This window comes from Dunckerocampus dactyliophorus, chromosome 10 (genome assembly GCF_027744805.1).
Source record: "Dunckerocampus dactyliophorus isolate RoL2022-P2 chromosome 10, RoL_Ddac_1.1, whole genome shotgun sequence".
Taxonomy (NCBI): Eukaryota; Metazoa; Chordata; class Actinopteri; order Syngnathiformes; family Syngnathidae; genus Dunckerocampus; species Dunckerocampus dactyliophorus.
Window position 1 is genome coordinate 6,680,704 of NC_072828.1, and position 23,838 is coordinate 6,704,541.

At 40.3% G+C, this 23,838-nt stretch overlaps 3 protein-coding genes across 9 annotated transcripts in view; all 3 read right to left on the reverse strand.

Moving 5' to 3' along the window:
- Positions 1 to 10,161, reverse strand: part of ryk (receptor like tyrosine kinase) — a 56,251-nt gene extending 46,090 nt beyond the window's left edge. The window contains exon 1 of one of the 3 annotated variants that reach the window (XM_054788557.1): positions 9,463 to 10,161. In XM_054788557.1, the coding sequence (XP_054644532.1) occupies positions 9,463 to 9,679 (217 nt within the window). In that variant the 5' untranslated portion in view covers positions 9,680 to 10,161. The remainder of the gene's footprint in view (positions 1 to 9,462) is intronic. The other 2 variants (XM_054788558.1, XM_054788555.1) reach the window with 2 other exon arrangements.
- A 1,332-nt stretch (positions 10,162 to 11,493) lies between these two features.
- On the reverse strand, positions 11,494 to 14,740 carry LOC129188294 (H-2 class I histocompatibility antigen, Q9 alpha chain-like). Its single transcript, XM_054788559.1, has 6 exons — positions 14,533 to 14,740; positions 14,072 to 14,338; positions 12,952 to 13,230; positions 12,444 to 12,752; positions 12,183 to 12,281; positions 11,494 to 11,961 (listed from the first exon to the last, which is right to left on the reverse strand). The coding sequence occupies exons 1-6, from the start codon at positions 14,585 to 14,587 to the stop codon at positions 11,849 to 11,851; spliced, it is 1,122 nt and encodes a 373-aa protein (XP_054644534.1). The 5' UTR covers positions 14,588 to 14,740; the 3' UTR covers positions 11,494 to 11,848.
- Positions 14,741 to 15,176: 436 nt separating this feature from the next.
- sned1 (sushi, nidogen and EGF-like domains 1) overlaps positions 15,177 to 23,838 on the reverse strand; it is a 50,102-nt gene continuing 41,440 nt past the window's right edge. For 4 of the 5 annotated variants that reach the window (XM_054788551.1, XM_054788554.1, XM_054788553.1 and 1 more), the window contains 6 exons: positions 23,560 to 23,658; positions 21,506 to 21,622; positions 17,898 to 17,985; positions 17,751 to 17,830; positions 17,656 to 17,683; positions 15,178 to 15,714 (listed from right to left, as the gene is read on the reverse strand). In XM_054788551.1, coding sequence (XP_054644526.1) covers positions 17,658 to 17,683; positions 17,751 to 17,830; positions 17,898 to 17,985; positions 21,506 to 21,622; positions 23,560 to 23,658 — 410 coding nt within the window. In that variant the 3' untranslated portion in view covers positions 15,178 to 15,714; positions 17,656 to 17,657. Of the gene's footprint in view, positions 15,715 to 17,655; positions 17,684 to 17,750; positions 17,831 to 17,897; positions 17,986 to 21,505; positions 21,623 to 23,559; positions 23,659 to 23,838 lie in introns of all 5 variants that reach the window. The other variant, XM_054788552.1, reaches the window with a different exon arrangement.

Sequence of the window (23,838 nt, forward strand, 5' to 3'; positions counted from 1 at the left end):
ATACGGTGCGCCTTGTGTGTGTGTTAAATACAGAAATAGCACCTGAAACTGTGACTGCGCATATTAATAAGGTGCGCCTTATGGTCGTGAAAATACGGTAACACAAACTTCAGCATATTCTGAATAATCAACATAAAAACCAAAACAAAAAAAATCTGCAATTATTCATACATAATACAGACTTCTGAATGAAAATCCTGAGCATAGAATATCTGACAAAATTTTTTTGCTGTATAACAAAGTCAAAAACAGCTTTCATGCAAAATGCAGATTACTTTACCAGCAGCTCTCATAAAAGAATAATGCTTGCAGACGTCAGTATATGACGAAAAACCAAAAAACTAGGGTGCCCTTATTCACAAATAATACAAAAAAATACAACCGAATAGGCCACATGAAAACAAACATGCCTCTGCAACATTATTGAACAGCTCAGCAATATTCACACCCGTAAGACCCTCATTCATTTGTCTCGTTTGTAGCACATGAGAAGCTAGCTAGTAATGAAGTGCGCTGTTACGGTGACATAACAGTGCCTTTTGAGTTGGGTGGAAAATTAGTTATCACCTGCTCAATGGTTCTCTGGTCGGCAGCAACTTCAGCTGGCTGTTTTCCTCCTCGTTCGAGTGGAAACGTGCTATGTGTTTTTTTTTTATATTTGTCGTGTTCCCAAAATATTTTAAGCTTGTATGACAAAGCTCGCATGTTGTCTGGCTCTTGTCCAGCTCATTTTTACCTTGAGCTACGTGAAAGCCAAAGTGCTTCCAGAGCTCGCTTTAAACCCCGCGGGTGCAGGTCGGGGTTTATGCTCAGCCATTCTGGTAGCATCTTACACATACAGGTATGTGCACCACTATAAACTACATTGGCGGCACTTCCGCTTTCCGTCTTTTTGTTCCGTTTTTTTTTTTCCTTCAGCATCCATTATTGACATTTATTAATTGACTAATAACCGTCAATGTCTGCAACGCGATGCATCTAAGAATGGATTATTTCCCCCACCCCTACTGTCAACCGGTTACTGGTGTTGCGATACCCAGTGCATGTTTCTACAGTCAACTAATCTTAGGATTTATGACTGATTCCTATCAATCCAGGAGGCTGCTATTGATGTACCTGTATCACTCACTTGTTGAATCAGATTTCCGGTCGCATCGGTTTATTGTTCACAACCCTACTAGCAACAAATCTAACTTTTTCTGGTCTTATTGGACACTTTTGGAGACTAACAAGAAAGCACGTATTGGTGGGGGGGGATTAGTCATAGATATGCGCAATGTATGTTATGGGATGGTTGCTCTTCCGAGTGGGGAAGTTGATAAACTACAAAAGTTTTATGGTCTGCTGCACCAGCAACCACAGACCTGCACAGCAAGGTTCCATGTTCGACTGAAAGGATTTCTGAATGTTTCAACTTTGATAGCTTCCCTGTGATAGCTGAAGTTTGGGTAATTTCATTTGGCCTGGCAGCTGCAAGAGAAACCAGGATACAGATCTTGAGAAGGCAGCTGATATGTTGGCTAAACATTTCAATACGAGTGGAAGGCAACCTCTTTGTCATAAGGAAAAGTGATCAGGGACGCTGACTGCTCATCAACATTCATTTTAGTTCAGCCACAATGTTTAGCTTGATGTCCCCTTGAGAAGACGATCATTTGGTAAAGTTATCAAAGCTAAAGTGACACCCCATCTGTCATCCTCATAAAGAATAAAAGGGATAGTTTGGATTTTTTGACATAAAGTCGTATGACATTCCATCAGCATTTTAGTCCAATAACAGCGACTTACCCCCGACTTGGTCTGCTAAGACCAGTTCTGGTCAGATTTTTGTGATGGGAAACGTAGTTCCACTCAGTTGCTGGGGACAATTAAGTAAAGCGTTTGGCTTCTCAAAACAAAATGCGTTCAAAAGATTAAAACATTTGCATCACAAAAATGCCTTCTCAAAAACTCAAACCTCACAAAACACTCGGCGTTTTATCTGCCTCCTGCCGTATCCCTGCGCACTCTCACCTATGCGTTCATGTCAATGTGACGAAGACACTCGCATCTTCTTCGGCTGTGGAACACATACGTAAACAAGATGGCTGCGGCCCTCCATCGCGGAAGTAGATGCGAGCGTCTTCGTCACATACACACAAACACGCAGGTGACAGTGTGCAGGAACCTGGCGGGGGACAAATATATAACGCCACGCGTTTTGTGAGGTCTGTTTTTTTTTTTGTGATGCAAATGTATTAATCTTTTGAACGCATATTGTTTTGAGAAGTGAACGTTTTTACTTAATTGTCCCCAGCAACTAAGTGGAACTACATTCTTCATCACGGAAATCTAACCAGAACTGGACTTAGGAGACCAAGTGGAGGGTAAGTTGCTGTTATTGTACTACAATGCTGATGGGGATGTCATACAACTTCATGTCAAAAAATCCGAACTATCCTTTTAACTAAATGACGTTGCCCCTCTATACTTCTCTTCTCAAAAAGTCTTTTGCAAGGTTTAATAATGAAAAAATAATAGCACAGACAACCTAGTCGGGTTGCATGTTCTGCGACATTTTCACTAGGGGTGTCCCGATCCAATACTGATATCAGTCCGATATCAGCAAAAACAAAACAAAAAAAAACGATATCGGATTATGTCGGCCTGCATCTAAAATTTCCAATAGTTTTTTTTCCTTAGAGTTCGAAAAACACGTTGCAGCTGAGTGCAAAGCTTGCCATTAACAAGTTTCCAGTGGTGGCACAGAACCAGTGAAGTTTAATACGACAAGCCTCTTTGCGCATTTGAAAAAGGATTTTGGCAACAGCACAGCTTCCTGAAACATCCACCGCTGTTTGACACATTTGCAAAACGTGAAAAACTCCCACGGGATGGCAAAAAGTCAAGAGAAAAAAGGGAGACCCCGTTGGTGATGAGTAACGTCAGCTTTAAAAGCTTCATTGAGCACATCAAACCTCACTACGTTATGCCTATTGTCGATAAAACTATACACCAGATAAGGGCCCTATGATTTCTGTGTTAACGGAATCGCGCAATTGGCCAATAAAAACAAAATTACTTGTAAACGTGGAATCTCACGGAAACTCACATAATGTGAATGAAATGCTGTCATCGTGAGGAGAAGTTATGTTTGTGTGGGGAAGTACAGACCCTTTCCAAAAAATTAGAAGGTCATGTAAAAGTTGTTTAATTTCCATAATTCCATTCAAAAAGTTAAACTTTCATAGATTATAGATTCAGGGCCCACAATTTAAACGATTTCAAGTATTTATTTGTTTATTTTTACATAATTTGAGCTTCTAGCTCATTAAACCGACGAAAACAGGAATTCAAAAAATTAGAACACTGTGAAGAAATCAGCCCAAATTTTGCAGGGCATGAATGTTTTAAACTGAGTGTCACACACTAATCATCTACTAAAGTCAAATCACCTGCACAGGCTTCCCCAGGTGTCATTAAATTGCTTCAGTTTGGTTCAATTGTCTCATTTCAGTTCAATATGGGGAAGACTGCAGACATGACAACTGGCCAGAAGACCATCATTGATACCCTCCATAGGATGGGTAAGCCACAAAAGTTCATAGCTAAGGAGGCTGATTGTTCACAGAGTGCTGTGTCCAAGCATATCAACGGAAAGTCTAGAGGAAGGGCAAAATGTGGCAGGAGAAGATGCACCAGCAAAAGAGATGACCGTGGGCTTCAGCGGATTATCAAACAGGGAAGATTCAAGAATCTGGCAGAGATCCAGAAAGAGTGGAATGAGGCATTCAGACGCATCCGGGAGATGGGCTACAACTGTCGGGTTCCTCGGGTCAAGCCACTTGTGAACCTCAGCCAACGTAGGAAGCGTCTCCACTGGGCCAAGGAGAAGAAGGACTGGACTGTTGGCCAGTGGTCCAAGGCCCTCTTTTCCGATGAAAGTAAAGTGTGCCTTTCATTTGGGAATCAAGGTCCAAGGGTTTGGAGGAAGACGGGTGAGGAACAGAACCCAAGCTGCCTGAGGTCCAGTGTGAAATATCCACAGTCCGTCATGATTTGGGGTGCAATGTCCGGTGCAGGTGTTGGTAAACTCTGCTTTCTTAAATCCAAGGTCACCGCAACAGTCTACCAGAATGTTTTAGAGGACTTCATGATTCCATCTGCTGAGGATCTGTATGGAGATGCAGATTTCATCTTCCAGCAGGACCTGGCCCCTGCCCATACCGCCAGAAGCACCAAAACCTGGTTTGATGCCCATGCCATCACAGTGCTTGACTGGCCAGCCAACTCAGCGGACCTAAACCCCATTGAGAATCTATGGGGTATTCTCAAGAGGAAAATGAGGGGCACCAGACCCAACAACAAAGAAGAGCTGACAGCAAGCATCAAGGAAATCTGGGCTTCCATAACTCCCAGGCAATGCCACAGGCTGATTGCTTCAATGCCACGTCGCATCGAGGTAGTGATTAAGGCAAAGGGATTCCCAACCAAGTATTGAAGATTGACATATCGTTTTGAAAGTACCATATTTTGATTGATTTGATGTGATCCTAATTTCTTTCTTTTTTTTCCTGCAAAAACTGAGAAATAAATGGTGATTTCTTCACAGTATTCTAATTTTTTGAATTCCTGTTTTCGTGGGTTTTATGAGCTGGAAGCCCAAATTACGTAAAAATAAACAAATAAACACTTGAAATCGTTTAAATTGTGGGCCCTGAATCTATAATCTATGAAAGTTTAACTTTTTGAATGGAATTATGGAAATTAAACAACTTTTCCATGACATTCTAATTTTTTGGAAAGGGTCTGTATTTACTCGGTGGACCGCTCAATGTGGTGGAATCTCATTACGAAACACTAAACTGCCTCCTCCCAAACTAAACATGTTGCAATGGCGATAAACACGGGCGAAAGCTTCTTACGGAGGGTTAGCATGCAAGTGCGGTTGTGTGTGCGACTCAGGCTGGATGAGTATATTTTCACCGCATTGTGTTTTATCGTTTTAATGTAAGGAGCGTTGTACAATGCTCGATGATGACGTGCATGAGTGGGGGAAAAAGACGAGAAGCACGTTTATTCTTGCACCCAGCTCATCTTACAGACGTTCTCAACACACACAGAACAAATGTCCGGCCTTCAAAATAAGAGTGCCGTTTGCCCCATGTCGTCTGTGTAAACAACAGAAGAGTGTCATAAAAAAGATCTCATACATGCAGTTGGAATTGCATCGGTGACTACATCTTCCTTAATCACAAGCACGTGCATTATAGTTTGTTGAAGACTTTACAGTAATGTGTGCAGAGGCTGACATCCCATTACAAAAGTTAGCCAGGCTACATCCATTGCTGAATTACTGGGCAAAATTGCCCATTGATGTATTGCATCAATAAATATAAAGATTTGTGCAGTTAATTAACGGGCATTTTGTTCCCTAACACATAAAGCACACACGCTATGCTGGTAAAAATAAGTGTAAAATGCAAAAAATGGAAATCTACAAAATTAAAAAATCTAAAAAAATAATCGTCTGGATTCCACAGGCCCCTACCAGATGCATCAAGAAGCAAATGGGTGACTTTTTCCTCATACCTACCGTTGCTGACTATTTTTCTATGTTTCACTAATATCACTTCATCAAGCCTTTTTTTAACATTCCACCCCATGAAACAAGTAATAAACGTATGTATTATCTGTGCTGATATCTTTATCGGTCGATATTCAAGCCTGCAATATCGGATCATAAGTGAAAAAGTTCATTTTCACACTCTTGTGTGCAGCGGTTCAGGAGTAGAAGAGTTCCACATTGGTGTGTGCTCATTTTTCACAGTACCATTTAGTACTATGACAACAGGGCTACACTGCAATACAAAAGAGGACACTTCAACATGTAATACACATTTCATTTCTCTTTTTGTGTCGTAAAGCATTCTTCGAGGCAGGGAGTCTGTTTCCAAAGTTCTCCTGGAAACTGACAAACAAACATAGCATCAGCAATGACATGATTGTCTTTTTGGGGGCTCATAAATCATTGCCAGTTGTGGCACGCTGTGGCGCTGGTGCGGCCTGTTTTATCACAGGGTTTCTTTCATAGAAACGGCAATGGACAACACGCACTGCAAAACCTTAACTCATCTGCATGTGCCTTTCTAAACAAGTTCCAAGTGGCCTTCAGGTCTCAAGTTGAATCTGCAGTGACAATTAACGGCCAGGTTTCGCCAAAATGAGGCAGACTGTTTGTGCCAGAACAAAAACAACCCAAGTGGGCAAAGTCAGCCCACGGTCCAGATTATAGAGACGAGGACATGAAGAGGGTTCCGTTTTGGAATTTTTCAGTTTTTTTAAAAGTCAAAAACAAACGTGTGCTTTTCAAGTAGGCCTGTAACGATAATCCATAAATGAATTAACTGCATGATAATTAAAAACAAACTATAATTTTGCATGCATGTTTGATTTTCTCCCCTTGCGCTACCAAGCAGGTCATTATGACGAGCAGGAACATTTGTGTGGGGAAGCATTTCCCTCGCGGACCGATCAATCATGGCGGAATGTAATCAAACACTAACCCCCCACACCCGAACTAAACATGTTGATACAGCAGCCTGAAACACACGTGAAAATTAGCGGAAAAATGCCTCTTACAAAGCGTGAATAGAAGCTAGCTGAGTTAGCTTAGTTTAGCAGAGCATGCTAGTGTGGCTGTGTGTGTGCCACGCAGGCTCTACAAGTGTGTTTACGCCGTGTTGCCTTTTACCGCTTTTTGATGTAAGCGAGCATCTTACCAAGTTTGTGCACATTTCCAGCTCATCTCAACCACCAACAGACATTCTCAACACACTCAATAGACTTCCGGCCTTCACAATAAGAGCGCCACATCCTGTCTATAATTGTGCAAACAAAATAACGGTGTCAAAAAAAAAATCTTACATCACAATTGGAATTGCATCGGTGACTACGTCTTCTTTAACCACCAGGCCGAGCATTACAATTTGTTGAGGATTTTGCACATTTGCAGTGGCTGTCGTCCAATTACAAAAGTTTACATCCGCTTCTAAGTTACTGGGCAAAATTGTCCAACAATGTATTGCATCACGGAAGTGTATATGCAAATGAGCTGATGTCTGCATTGACATACAATGTGAATGTCAGAGTATTCCCGGGTTATTTCTCAGTATTCAGGCAATAACGAAAGTGACACTGATTCGAAATCTGAAATATTGTGATTGATTGTGATTTTTATTTAAATGCAATTTTTGCTAAAAGAGACAGATAGTCCATTTTATTTTCATTGGAGTTTTTGTCTTTTTTTGTTTGTTTAATTTATGTCGTTTAATTTATTTTATTTAAAAGTGCTTGATATTCCAATTACCATGTTAAATACTCTTGAGAAATTAAAGTTTCTTGATTTTGATATGGTGGCCAAGTGGTTAGCATGTTGGCCACACAGTCAGGAGATCGGGAAGATCTGAGTCTGAATCTCCGTTGGGCATCTCTGTGTGGAGTTTGCATGTTCTCCTCGTGCGTGCATGGGTTTTGTCAGGGTACTCCTGTTTCCTTCCGCATTCCAAAAACGTGCATGTTAGGTTAATTGACAATAGGTATAAATGTAAGTGTGAATGATAGTTTGTCTATATGTGCCCTGCAAATGGCTGGTGACCAATCCAGGGTGTACCCCGCCTCTCGCCCAAAGTTAGCTGGGATAAGCTCCAGCATACCCGCGACCCTAGTGAGGATAAGCGGTATGGAAAATGGATATATGGATTTTGATTTTTAAAAATTTTCTCAAAATAATGTTGCCAATAATATCATTTATCTGCAATAATTAGCAATATTGCAATAATTATTGTCCAGCAAAATGTTTTATCATGACAGGCGTATTTTCGAGTATTTCAAAGCATATATAGTTGTGTCACATGACGGGAAAGATCTGGTGAATCCCCACATGAACACAAACCATCAACAGTCTCAAACCAAACAAGAACATTCCCAAAGCACATAACTCCACCAAAGATCATTAAATCTTAAGTATAGTGGAACTGAACGCTCTAGGGGTGTCACAAGATCTGTTGAGACACGTGACAAGATTTCTCAATCAGAAAAAAACCCGTCTTGTGGGCGCTGGGCTGGGGACGATAGTAATTAATTAATCACACAAGCAATGAAAATGAATTTGCAATATATTGCCATGTGCATGCGTGTCTGTTTTCCTCGTCTCCCACCTCCAAACAGGCAGGAATAGGGTTCTCTCAGTGCATTGGTTTCACGTTCGTTCCATAGAACAATGGCATGAACGGAGTGAGCCCTTTTGTCAGTCATACAGTGCCTTTGTTTTGGTGGGTGGAGGCGGGGCTGCTAGCATACGTGGAGAGAGTGCAGAAGAGTGTAACATTGTAGAAATTACTAAATTGCAATATATTGTCTTTTTTTATTAGCTGCAACCAGCAGAGGCGCTGTTGATCCAGCCTGTCCAGCTGTCTAAACAAGCATAACTATGGGAGCTCCCCGCAAAAATCCACTATGGCACCAACTCCTCCGGACAGCATTAAGCGACACTTTCAAACCCTAAACAGGAGTTCAGCATATTCCTATTAAGAAAATAAAGCAACTAGTGACAAATCTAGCTACTTTTTCAGGTTTTATTAAACACTTTTGAAGACTACAAGGAAAGCATGTATTGCTCTTCTCAACAGGCAGCGGGTCCTGCTGTGGGCTGGCCACGACAGGAAGCGCCGTCTACTAAATATTTGTTTTGCTTTTCATGTTTTTTTACTCACTTTTTGTCTCCAACGGCATCCATAAAAATGACATGTACATGTGTCATGGCCAATTATGCAAATTAGACAACGATATGTAGACCCCAGCAACTCATTGCCACAAATAAATCACAGCCCTGTGGGAAACGCTGGTAAACAAAATGAAACAGAAATATGCTCAGAAGAATCCATCATAAAATTGTTGCACACTTTTGCCAGCAGGCTGTAAATGACATGCATGCATCAGGCGGACAGCCTTCATAATAACTTTATTTTTCTCAGTTTAAGTCAGTCAGTGGTGTCACACAAACATGAAATAACCTTTCAACCAGCCCACCCTAATGTGTGTACAGTAAGTCCCACTCAGGCTGCCTTCATGTGGGTGTGGGACGTCCCGGATGCCACAGGTTGTCCCTGGTCCAAAATCACATCTGTTTCTCAAGGCTCAACCACAAAAAAGCCAGTTGTAGCCATTAAAAAGGCACAGCTCCAGTATGTCGCTTCCTCCGGCTTTGCGCCGATTCAGGTGACACATCAGCAAGTAGTTTGATGTTGAATAATTAACATTTATAAGTCCACAGCTCCAAGTTAAAGGCTTGCAGTGTGATGCAGGCTGCAATTACACAGCTGTAAATGACATAAGTAGGCCATGTGGTAGAACGGGGATGCTCTCGTTTAAAATTTGAATGGCTTTTATGAAGCACAAAAGATTACAGAAAGTTTCACTCACCCAGTAGTTTCTTCACCTCCTCCACACTCAAGTATATGTTAACGCTGCAGTTGTTGCTGCTGCCGATGAGACCAGAGTGGCTGTCCGGGTTGGCGAGGCCGAGGCTGCCTTCCAGCAGCAGCACCAGCAGCAGCAGCAGCAAGAAGACGAAGAAGCCCCCCGGCCGCCAGAGCACCAAGTGCGGCCACCCTCGGGACTCAGACGGGCAGCCCAACATGGCACCGCTCGTCTGTTGTTCTCCGTGTTCCCCAATTTCCTTCTCATCCGTATGTGAAGTTAATCCCAGGAGGCAACATTCCGCGTCACTTGTAGCCGCCTAGGTCGCCTCTCCGCCGGCCTGTTTTTGTTCCGAAAGTCGCTAGCCGAGGAGGGCTAATGTGTAGCCGAGGCTAGCTAGCTAACTTTCCAATCAGGCTATGCCAGCGCTAAACTCATTGAAGTTTGGAAACTTACGAATTGAAAAAAATATAATCACCACACGTGACCTCCCCTGTTGTCGAAAGTGACGGAAAAGTGAAAAAGTGTTCAAAGGACAGAAGATAACATCCAGCTTTCTTCCTCCATGGTCGTCCAGATTCTTTTCCCTCAAACGAGCTCACTTTTCGAGGAGAGCGCGCAGGCAGGGAGCAGCGGGGGCGCGCACTGGCTCAGCGTCCTGAAAACCATAGACATAGACAGACGCCGCATCGAGTGGGTTTGTCCTCCGCTGCGATACGCCAATGTCGCCGCCATATGGATGTGTCAAGCACTAATATACTTGGGAAACAGATAGGTACCAAAAACAATGTATTTGATCTTCTCAGATGGCTAAGATAAGAACTTCCCACACAAGAGAAATTGGCAATACATCAGCTATAGAGCACAGAGTAGTACACTACTTTGTACTTTATGCACTACTTGTGCTCTATAGCTGATGTAATGCGAATTACTCCTGTGTTTGTGTGTGTGTGTATATATATATATATATATATATATATATATATATATATATATATATATACTCATTAAAGCGTATATACAGTATATATATATATATATATATATATATATATATATATACTGTATATACGCTTTAATGAGTAGTTTTAATGCTTTAATGAAATATACTTTTAATTTACTCATCAATGAGTACAGTTGCTTTGTTGGCTGCTCCACCCACATCTGAGTAGATAACTAATGTATTACATATTTTATACATTATATGCAATAATACATTTGTGTATATCTCGTGCCTTTATTTGTGATTATTGATGCCTTGAGTTATTTTTAGTTAAAACGGGTATCGTATAAAATACATGAATTTGCTGATTACTTTGATAACTTTCATGTTACTTTATACTCTTACTTTATTGCATCAAAACAACTATATATACACATATTTGATGTAATGCGAAGTACTTCTGTGTGGGATCAATAAAGTTATCTTAGCCATCTGAGAAGATCAAATACATTGTTTTTGGTGCCCAACTGTCTCCCAAGTATATTAGTGCGTGTTTGAATAAGTAAACGAGAGGCATTAACTTAAATTTCTTTGAGGAAAGGCGCTTTATGAAAGTAAGTTCATTTACTTGTATTCATTTACAACGCTGCCTTGACACATCCAACATGGCGGCGACGTTGAGCTCAGCACTCGATGCGGCGTCTAAGTTTATGGCTGAACAAGTCACTTGTGAAGTCTCCTACTGGCGCAATAGAGAGCCCCCTTGTGGCAACGTCAGGTATGACAGGTTTGCAGCCAAACTTCCTCACCAGCTGTTTTTTCCTGCTCTTCGCCAACTTAGTCATTACATAAGACCAAAGATCAGGAATGAAGGTGAAATTCGCAGTGAGCAGTAATGGTAGAACTGAGTATCCAATCACTGATTGTATTGTAGAGAAGGGCTTAACAACTCAAGTTTATTGTCTAACAATGGTGGTCTCTTCCTCACCAAGCTTCTTGCTGATGGTCTTGTAGTCCATTCCAGTCTGGTCTTGCCCATGGTGGTGGTGGTGTAAAGGTTGATGAAAGCAGTGTGAGGCAAGGCAAGCGGAGATTGAACAAAGTGATTTATTGAAAGAGGTGTGACACCATGTGACATTCATCATAAGCAGCATTGATTGCATTGATCTACTGGTTTGCATCCAAGGAAAGAAGAAATCCTTGTCATGATGTCAAGGTGATGAAACGCGAGCCCTGAATGATTTCATAGCAACTACATGCACACAAAGAGCAAAATCAACCTGAAACAGCAAAATCGTAACAGGTTTTCTAAGCCACAAAGGAGACATCATTGAACATTGCTCAGAGATGGAAGAAGATGACAGCACATTCCCAACAAAAGCACATGAATCCAAGTTGAAGATCATCTTCACACAACGTCCCAAGAACATTTGGAGGTGCAACCGGCTAACTCACAGTGTGTCGGCTGCTGTGTCTCACTCGGCCTTCAGCTGTCATCCTCTCTGAGAGCTCGGTACCCCCGTCGCCAGCTGTCGGACAACCAGCTGGATGGTAATGGGCTGAAATGAAAGCGAACCGAGGTGAAATTGACTTTTTCCTCCTGTCACCTTGTGTTTCTGTGTGAGAGTGTGTGCTCTGTCTCTGTGGATCTTTGAGTGTTTGGCTGGAAGTCAATTAAAACATGGCTGCACCTCCGCAGCCTGGATGAAAGCATCAACTCACAGCCTCAGCTGAATGCACTGAGAAGAAGAAGAAGACAGAGAACATTGGTGTCCCTCACCTTGCCTGTTTCTGAAACGCTTGACAATGACGATGATGATGGCCACCAGGAGGACCGCAACGGCCAGGACTGTGGCAGTGACAGCGACGCTCAAGTTGTCTGTTGAGAGCAAAAAGCATAACTGGAGTGACAAAGCATGAAGAGGAAACCATGACTACTTTGCACGCAAACGTCAACCATTACCATGGTGACATGGATCCATAATGGTGATAGTTGGGAAACATTTACAATGTGGAATTCAACTAAATGCGCCTTTCTCACCTTTGCGGCTTGCGTTGCTCAGGATGCTTCTTCTCTCCAGCTTGGTGACTATGTCCTCTTCCGCGCCAGACAGCTGAAACACACATTCGTACTTGCCTTCCACATCGGGCGTCACCTCCACTTTCAGGTTCGACGACATCTGGAAGGTTCCATCGTGGTTTGGGAGAATCTCTCCGTGCTCCACGTCCACGTGGAGCTCTTCGCCGTCTTTCCTCCAAAACAGGTCGGCTCTGTCGGGGTAGAAACCTGTCGCCAAGCAGCTAACCGGAGAGGACGACGTCTTCTGGAGGAGGTACACCTTTGGAAGCTCTGCACAGGAAGTGATGCCACGTTTGGACAGAGGACAACGTGGAGAGAAGGTGTGAATGAAGGTAAAAGATGGCACGAAAAGGAGAGAATGAGGAAAAAAAAAAAAAAAAAAGAGTAGAAAGAGATGTAATGCTAGTAGTGTTCCTATGGGGGCGTGCTAACATGGTTACAAAGGTAAAAGTACAAGGTGTGCTTCTACCTGTTCTCATTAGGACGTCCCTCCCGTGGTTCACATACTTCTTCAAGTAAAAAGGACAATGCTCAGTGTAGTAATACTTTTGGGAGTCTAGTTGAAGTTTGTTATGGTCCCATTTGAGTTTGGTGGGAAAAGCTTGTTGTTTTGCTGCGGTATATGTCCATGTCTTCATATCCAACGATATGAAGTCTTCGCCATCATAACCTCGCTGATCCCAACCATTAACCTCATCCGTCTCATCATCCCACTCACATCCACCCATCCACTGGTAAATGTGAACACCTGCGAGAATGACACAAAGTCTTGTAAAGCAGATTGAAACCTCATCACCATCACACACGCTCATGTATTTTTCATAGGTCATTATGGCGTGGACAGAGAAAAGGTATCAGTGCAGTAATGTGTGTGTTTACTACAGTATAAAAAGAGCACAGTGTTCCCTCGCTCTGTCGCGCTTCACAGATTTTTTTTTGTGCATCTTTTTCTTTTAATTACATCATGAACGCTGTAACAAGCCGAGCCTGGCCCTTTATGATGAATTGCATTGTGGGAAGTTGAGTGTCTCCCTCTTCCCTCTCTCGTCTATCTGCACCGCCCATTGTTTTCTGAGTCCTGATTGGCTGTAGACCACTGTCACTCAATCTCCTTTGTGCCGTCCTGCCATGTCTCCTGTGTCATCGTCGCTAGCTTGTGAATGGATCTTCGGTTCGGAGGAGGAGGACTGAAACAGGAGGAGTACTGTAGCAATATGTTTTAACAAGGATACAAAAACGCTACTCTACAGCGGAACAGCGCCAGGACAAAAAGGCATGGTCACAGGAGTGCAACGTGAGTGGCTGTGGCTGAGCTGTGGGTTGATCGTTAAAATTCAAACAAAGGTTCAAACTTTTTTGAGTGTGTAAACAAGAGAGAAATGTGAGAAAATGTTATTGCCTGCCTGAGAAAAGTGTCTAAAGTGTACTGTATGGTGAGGGGTTTTACAGCCTCAAAACATATATCATCGTTGTAAAAAAATGACGTTGGCTACTTTGCGAACTATTCTGGGAACCTATCCCCCGCTATAAATGAGGGAACACTGTCCATCAAATATATTTTAATAGTAGAAAGTTCAACATAAACAAACCTCCAGTTTGGTTGAAAAGCTCCTTAAGAATTTCAATGTTGTTTTTGTAGACCTGCTCACTAACAACACTGATCTCTGTCTCTGTCTGCCAGTAATGTGGATCCTCTGCTGTGATTTTGTTCATCCAGTCCTGTCTGGCTTCTACTTTCTTGCTGTTGCTGTCATAGTGAACAATCTGAACTTCATCAACATAACCAACACTCACATACTCTGGGAAGTTTGGAACTTGAGAGGACGCAGCTTGGAAATACTTCAGCGAGTGAATCACTGAAAGAAGAGGAGAAGATGACATTTTATGATATGGTTTCACGTTTAACATTCTTAACTGTGAATATATTTGCGGTCATTCAGTCTTCAGTCGAGCTAGATATCACAGTCAAGACTCACGTGGTCTTCTAGTTCCAAAATACAACACATTTCATGGAAAAACGTGTATAAATTTGTAAAGAAAGTGGACTTACCAGACGCCACGCTGTGCATTTTCACGGCCAGAAGAAAGAATAGAAGCAAGTTCATGATGTCGGTGCAAAATAAAAAGAATGTTTGCCACTTTTAATCCCGCAGGGAAAGACACAAGTGAGGAACACTCGCTTGACTAGCAAACATGACAAACATACTAAGGGAATGTCGAGAAGCCTGCTAAGGCGGTCTTCTGCTGCCTTTATGTACTGTTGTAAATATGGCCACATACTGGTTCGTAGACGTGACAACACTATATTTAATAGTAACACATCAAAACATGTGTTTAACCATGATCACACCATTATATACTCTGCTACAGTATCATTATTTCATCACATCTAATGAAGCACAGCAGTCAAACACACTTTGGATAATGCAACACCACCTGTACATTCTAACGCCTTTGAATGCACCTTTAAAGTTACGGTTTGCCAAACAGGTGCGTTTAAACATACATTTTACTGCAATATTCATTACAAATAAATCACATACCCCACTTTACAGGCCATATATCATTTCTAGCCTTTTATGGTCACTATGTCATTTAAGCCTGGCACCATCCCTCTAGCCACACTTGTCCTCATTAGGGTCACAGGTGAGCTGGAACCTATCCCAGCACTTTTAGGGCAAAAGGGGGGCTATACCAGTCAATCACAAGACACTTTTGACAAATAACCATTCACACAATTTATAGTCTGCAATTGACCTAACGTGCATATTTTTGGGCTGTGGAAAAAGCTGGAGTACAATACAGGAAGTAGCATCATTTATTAACAAACCAAGAGAAACACAGGATATTTTAACATTTTTATTATTAAAATATTCACCTACAAAATGGCCTATAAACACTATTTACAGCATAACGAGCAGTGATGCCTGCTAATACATAATAATAAAAGATATTTTACACAGAAAACACCGCGCCATTCTCTGGGGGGGGACATGAATCCATGTGACGCTCGTTAAATCCATCCAAAATGGGGGGGAAAAAACTGGCAGTCATAAAAAAACTAAATTTGATGAATGACAAATGGCGTAGTTTTCATTCACGCGATTGCTCCTTGAGCCTGAAAGGTTCTTCAGTGTGTTCTGACAGGGTTCCGCGGCATAAACGAGAGCATGACCGGTCACTTCAAGTACATTATAAACACCGAAATGGAAAGGCTGGAGGTGTCAGAGTGCTGTGGAATAGAAAAACACACAGAGATGATGACATTTTCACAACATTGTACAAAAAAATACAGTGGAACCTAAAAAGGACGGACAAGATCTTTCCCATGAAGCAAAGCGAGCAGAATTTCTCAACAAAAGTTCCCATCGGAAATAAAATAAATTAGTTCCAGGGTGAAACTGGCACTAATGTAGCAGTCTTAACTTCACGCAGGGGTAAAAACAAGTTAAGACTATTAAGAGGTCAAATGCATATTTTTTTAAAGCTTTTTTAACCTAGCTGGCATAAAATTAACACAACAGTACCTCTGAAAACCAGTGATGCCGCAAAAAAAACAGAAAAGTGCCACAGTTTCCCCCATCTTGTGAATTACACCATAAACATTAGTCCTACATTTATTTTATCTACATATTTAAATTCCTTGACCATGAAAACATACCATGGAAGGGTTTGAATGACTTAACGAATGTTAACATGCTAACGTTAGCATCCTAACACCTAGCATAATAGCGCTAAGTGTGTAAATGCCTCCCTTAGAAAATGCTAAAAATGTTAGTATGTTATCATGCTAACATTAGCATGCTAACACATAGCATGTGTTAGCATGTAAAAGTGTCTGCTTAAGTTCATATTTATGAAAATTGCAAAAAATGCTAGTATGCTCATGTTAGCATGCTAGCAATGCTAACGTAAGCATGCTAACACCCAGCATGATTGCGCAATGTAACGGGAAGGCTAAATGTCCCCAACAAGTGCTCTGACCATTTGTTTTGTGGAGTTATTTGCACAAATGCCGAAAAAGGTCCTATTTTATAATGTTAAAGAATCTTTTAAAAAATTCCTGGATCCAGACGGTGATCCAGATCCCATTTCCGACAATTCTTGAAATTTTCATGCAAATCCATTCCATCCAGTTCATGATGTGATTATTGTCATGACTATGTGATCATTTTCATTATTTATTATTATTATGCGGTAATTCTCATGATAATTGTCATTATGCGATACCTCTCGTTATGAATTCTCATGATTTTGCAAAAATTGTCATGTGATAATTCTCATTATGCGATACTTCTCATTTTTATGAGATCCTTACCATGGTCATATGATCATTCTCGTGACTGTGAGAATTCTCATGATGTGATCATTCTCATGATGTGATAACTTTTATTTCTTCTTATTATTATGTGGTAATTCTCATGCTCATTGCCATTATGCGATACCTCTCATTATGAATTCTTGTGATTTTGCAAGTATTGTCATGTGATAATTCTCATTATGCGATATTTCTCATTTTTATGAGATCATTATCATGGTTATATGATCATTCTTGTGACTGTGTGATAATTCTCCTTATGTGATCATTCTCATGCAGTGATACTCATTGCGATACCTCTCATTACTGTGTTATAATTCTCATGTGATAACTGTCATAATTATGTCATCATTTCCGTTCTATTGTCATTACATTGTCATCATTATGCAATAATTACGTGAGCATTTTCACTACATAATAATTCTCATTATGCGATCAGTCTCATATGATAATTCTCATTAGTGATACCTGTCAATGTTGTGTGATTATTGTCATGATCATGTGGTAATTCTCATAATCATGTGATCATTTTCATTCTATGATCATTGGCATTATTGTCATCATTATGCAATAATTACGTGAGCATTTTCACTACATAATCATTCTCATTATGTGATCATTCTCATATGATCATTCTCATTAGTGATAACTGTCATTGTTGTGTGATCATTCTCGTGATCACGTGATCATTTTGATCATTGGCATTATTATGCAATAACTGTCATGATTATGTGATCATTTTCCCTACATAATAATTCTCATGTGATAATTGTCATGATAGGATAACTCTCATGATGATGTGATCATTGTCATCATGTGCTAATTGCAGTGATGATGATGTTGAAGCAAACCAACCTTCACTGTTGCCTGCTGGTTCTTCTGACTGAGAAGAAGGAGAAGATGGAAGTGATTGTTGGAAGTGATTGACACCATCAGCACTGTGAACTCACCCAGACTTTTCTTGGGCAGCGTGGACTGGCACGTTTCTCTGTAGCAGACATCCTGCTGCACCTTGTAAGTCCTTCTGTACCTGCAAGGACATGTGGAGGCGCTCTGACTGACTGCTGTGTTTGACTGACAGGTGACAGGTGACTTACAGGTAATGGCAGACGCCGCCCTCCCACACGGGTACGCTCTTCGTTTCCGAGTAGAGGCGGGTGCACGGGTGAGGCACGCGCTGGCACACTGGAGGAAGAAAACAAATCTATTGTCAACAAGGGAGCGATGTGGGAAGGTCGTTGATGGATGCTTTTAGGAAAGAAATGTTGAAACAGTCCCAAGCCGATGCTGGAGGTGAAGGAAAGGTGCCATCCAGTGTAACTTCACACGCCTGCCAAAATGTTTTTTCTCCCAATCCGCGCAGCATGTTGTTTTTTTGGGGTTTTTTTTACAATTCAGCTGCAAACGATTCAATTCCTGCAGTGGTAAAGACACTGGATGCATAGTCTTACCCCTGTGTTGCTTGCACATTCGTTTGTGAATTTGTCCGGAGACATAAGGGAATAAATATATATAATATATATATATATATATATAAATATATATATTTGGATTGTCTTCTTTATGAATGTTCCTCTGCATGTCTTTTACTTTGTACAGTATCTCTTTTATTTTTATATGTATATTTTAGTTATTTTTTACTCATTAGACTCCTGTTAAGCACTGTGGTCAGCGGTTGCTGTTTTTTAAAAAAAGGGTTTGAGAAATACAGTTGGCTTAACATTTGTTCATTTATAATCTGCCAAGGGGATGATCTTTTGATTATTATTATTTGTTTATTTACTTTTTATGACGCCTCAAAGAAATCCATGTTTTGGATTTTTATTTTCACTTTTTTTGTTTTTCCTTTTTTAAAAAGTTATTTCACTTTTGTTAACATTTTTGACAATATAGCGGTGAATAATACATTTCAATAAATAACAAAATAATAATATATTTTTTATTATATTAAATCAAATTGGAATTGTTCATGTACATTTCCAATTTTTGGCGGCATTTTTATGTATTGTTATTATTGATGATTGTTGGTTTGACTATTTATACTGTGGCGAGATTATGCTTTTATTATTGTTTGTTTATTTTTTAATAGGATGATGCCCCCCAAAAATGCAGTTTAAAAAAACTAACTAAAACTAACTAAAACTAAAACTAACAATAGTAACATGAATAGTAAAGTATTGATATTATTATAATATAAAAAGTATTAATAATACATTTTTTTAAATGACTTTTGTTAACATTTTTGTTTACGTTTTACTAGAATGATGCCCCCCCCAAAAAGCATTTTAAAAAAATGTAACTCCTTTTTTGAAATGATTTTACTTTTGTTAACATTTTTGTTATGTTTTTGTTTATTTTTTAATAGGATGATGCCCCCAAAAAATCCAGGTTATTACATTTTTTGAGATTTTTTTAAAATTTGTATTTATGTATTTATTTATTTTTACTTTTAACATTGTTGTCAATATCCTTCAATATATCAATGACTAACACATTTTAATGTATAACAAAATAATAATAAACTTTTTAATAAATTCATTATAATCTGGCAAAGAAATTATGTTTTGATTAATATTTGTACATTTTTAATAGGATGATGCCCCCCAAAAATACAGGTTTAAAATTTTTTTTGAATTACACTTTTTAAAAATTGCTTTACTTTTGTTAATATTTTTGATGATATTCCACAATAAATCCGTGAATAATAAATGTTAATAAATAACAAAACAATAATAATAATTTGAAAATGAAATTTAATGAAATCGGAATTGTTCATGTACATTTCTAATTTTTTTGGTATTTTTAAGTATTTATTTCCTTTGTCTTCTTCATGATTATGATTGTTGGCTTGACATTTCTTCATTTATAATCCTATCTGCCATGGAGACGATGTTTATACTAGTTTTTGGTTATTTATTTTTTAATTCAATGACACCCACCCCCAAAAAATCAGTGTTTTTAAAATGTTAATGTCACTTCTGTTAACATTTTTGACAATATCCCTTAATACATCAGTGATTAATAAGTTAAAAAACAACAACAAAATAATAAGAACAACATTTTAAGAGATTAAAAATGTTCATGTACATTTAAATCATTTTCTTTTTAATTTATATGTATTTATTTTTTGCATTTATTTATTTTTCCTCTTCATGATTGTGATGGTTTAGCATATTATTTTATATTAACTGTTTTAACGTATCCGTGGATGCATGATGAAACATTCATCTTATAGTCGGTCACTTAAGGGCTTTTGTGCATCTTCCTTTACGCAGCCTTCCGACCACGTGAATGCGTATAAAAGAATGACGTACACGGGCTCTTCCAAATAGAGGGAATCAAAAATAGCGGCACTGTATTCATGTTACGTATTCACGCCCCCAAGCCTCAACCGTCAGAAACCAGGAGGACCTTGACGACGGGGTTTTAAACACCAGTCTGAGACGTTTGTTTGTAATTCAAATCCCTGCAAGACATTCCCCCAGTTTTGGCTAATTTGCAAAGCTTTTCATGCTGTGACTCTGGATGAGCGCGTGCTAACATGCTGACATTTGCATCAATACTTAAAAGCCAGACAGTCTGGGCCGTTAAAAGAGCTTCTTGGCTGCTCGTCAGTGTGTTTTGAATAAAACATTTACATGCCACTGGCCCCCCGCCTGAGGCCTGAAGCATAGGATGCAAAGCCCAATACTACAATAATTTGGTAAGACCTGAAAAGTTCATTTTGATATCCAGTAATCCCTCGTTTATCATTAATGTTTATTATTTAGCTCCAGACCCGACCATGATAAGTGAGTTTTCACCAAGTAGGATTCTTTATTTATAAATGTGATATGTTCGTAGTTACAGCATAGAAAACATGTTTCTAATTAGAGCCCTCTAGACATGAAATAACACCCCTATAGTCACCTTTACACTCCTATAATCCCAGTATAGTAGACATAATAGCATAAATGACGTCATTTAAGACATAGATACTGTAAGACTTGTACTCGTGTGTGTGTGTGTGTGTGTGTGTGTGTGTGTGTGTGTGTGTGTGTGTGTGGTGGTGCACACAGGAAGTGATGGTGAGTTTTAGCTTGTTTGTGGGTTACGGCCACAACAGTAGCTCGTGTTAGGGATTATTGTGCCTGTTGTGAGATCATTCAAAGCTGCAATAAAAGCCTGTTGTTCCGACGATCACGTTCGGTGGTTGTGTATCTCACACAACATTACAGTAACATTACCTACTGGCCAGGGTAGAATACTACATATCACCGCAACGTCTTTGAAAGTGTCTTCTGAATGTTTCTATTTTCCTTCTTTAAGCAATTTTCATGTTTTAAAATGCTTAACTGGGGCAGAAATGTATAAAATTTGCTTAAATATACATATTTTTTTTTTTACTAATAGGTCGTATTCAACCATGACACATCATGATTCATTAATATCTGCAAAATAGCCAAAATAGTGTGAAATGGCGAGGGACGCGTTTAAAACCCTTTAAGCTAGTTAAAAAAATATGTAGCTTTGCATTCACGTGGACAAGTTAGCAGACGGGAGCTAAAAACGCTAACAGAAAAGTAGCCTGACTAGGCTAGCAACATGAATCAGTAAGAATATGAATCAGTAACTTGATTTAAACAATGAGTTCATTGCTATTTGCAGTATTTTAGGGTACTAAGGCGAAAATCAGGTGTGTGTGTGCGTGTGTGTGTGAACATACACAGCTCACACCGCCGGCCTTTGAAGCCGGCGGTGCACTCGCAGACAAACGAGTCGCTTCCACTCGCGCATGTTCCGCCGTTCAAGCACGGCAGACTGCGGCAGTCCTGGGCCGACTCTGAAAGACAACAAAATAAGATCAACATCCACAAAAACAAACCCGGTTTGAAGCCCACAGGTTTTTGTTCACCACACAGAGCTGTAAAAAGCAGTGACAAAGCTGTCATGTGAATGCCTGACCAATAGAGGGCGACGTCACTGTGTAAAGCAAACTTTCCACAGTGTCCAAACTTTTTCCACCCCAAAAATATTTGGGATATTTTTTATTTTTGTAAAAAATGCTAAAAACAATCCAGTATAACAAGTTTTATACATTTATAGAAAAAAACAAAACATGATGCATGTTAGCTTTGTCTTATTAGCATCATCATTTACCCCCCAATCCCCAACACACACTTTTAATTTTTTTTTTTTTTTAATTAGCTTCATGCAGCAAATGCCCCCCGGGTTGCACTTTGGACGCCCGTAGTCTAAAGAAATATGGCACACATGCACAACAACTTCTTTTGTCAAGTCTTAACCAAAAACGCATAAAACGCTGTAAAACAAACGCAACTGGAAAATGCTGCTGCAACCCCCCCCCCCCAAAAAAAACGGATACAACCTTTCCACTTCCGATATGATACCAACATTGCAGCCTTGAGTATCGGCTGATATCTGTATCAATCCATTCGATATCAGCACAAATCATACATATTTTAATGACTGTGATATTACATAATATAAGTTATATAAGTGATATTGCTTGAACAGAAATCAAGAGCCAGCTGTTGTTTTTCTTTGCTGTTTTTTGTGGTGCTGCTTTGAGGGCAAACATCAGAGATTTTGGACACAGGCCGTTATACAGTAGACTGTTTTTTTTAAAATCAAAAACAACTGCCAGGCTACCAGGAAGTTGGCGAGCCTTAACAGGGGCGCCACACCTGAGGGATATCAGTCTGTGGGATGCCCAGAAGAAAGTTGGTGGGGTGAAAAGGTGAACACTCTGTCGTAAAAATCGGTCACGCCATAACACGGTAAAATATTACATCTTACATCTTTAAAGACTGATATCGCTCAAGTCTTCCTGGTAGCCTGGCTAACTTCCATTTCATTGTGTGAACTTCCTGCCTGGGGGGGGGGGGGGGGGGGGGGGGGGGTGTTGTGTGTGTTTTTGGAATTGGTAGAATTTTCTTTTGTGATTGCAACATTTCCTGATTGCATGAGTTATATGGCGTTTGTGTGTTTTTGGATCATTTCTGTGTGAGTATAAATGTGAGTATAAATACTTGCTGCATTTTTGTTATTTGCCCCAGTATGTACGTAGCCGCACGGTGGCCGAGTGGTTAGCATGTTGGCCACACAGTCAGAAGATCGGTGGAGTTTGTGGAGTTTGCATGTTCTCCCCGTGTGTGTGTGTGGGTTTTCTCCGGGTACTCCGGTTTCCTCCCACATTCCAAAAACATGCATGTTAGGTTAATTGGAGACTCTAAATTGTCCATAGGTATGAATGTGAGTGGGAATGGCTGTTTGTCTATACGTGCCCTACGATTGGCTGGCGACCAGTCAAGGGTGTACCCCGTCTCTCGCCCAAAGTCAGCATTCACGTAATTGCAACATATTTTATTTGCAACATTTTCCTGTTGCATGAGTTGGAGTGGAGTACGATGGAGTTTGTGCGTTTTTGGATCATTTCTGTGTTTGGAGCGTACTTTGTTGGCGTAAATGTGAGTAGAAATATTATTATTATTTGCTCAGTATGTAAGTAGTGTGAGTGAAAAGCATTAACGAGTTATTAAACATAAGCCCGTTGGTCGGTCGGTGGCGGTGAAGCTAAACACGTCTCCAGCGTTTACTGCATTTTACTTTTCCAAAACGTCCCTTCCTTTGCATTGTCAGGTTCCAAAACTCCCCCTTGTAACCGGTTTCCATTTGAAATGTGCTGTGTTTGGTCAGCAGACGCCAGCAAAGCGTGGACCCTGTTAACGAGATCCAGGGAGGACCAACGGCACCTACCAGGCTGGGTCCTGGAAGCCTCCTCTTGGATCTCCAGTGCCAGGCTGATTTTGTTTGTCGTCTCCTCCATCCGCTCCAATCGAACGAGCGGCTCAGGTTCTGGGAGGCAAAAACATTTCCTACCATGAGTCAGCTTGCAAAAAAAAAAAACCCTTCGCTTGACTGATTAGTAATGGAGGCAATGCTAAGCTGATACACAGTCAGGGAACATGGATATGGTTTCTACACAGCTCATGTGTGTGTTTGACATCTGAGGAGGAAGCCTGGCCTAGAAGACTT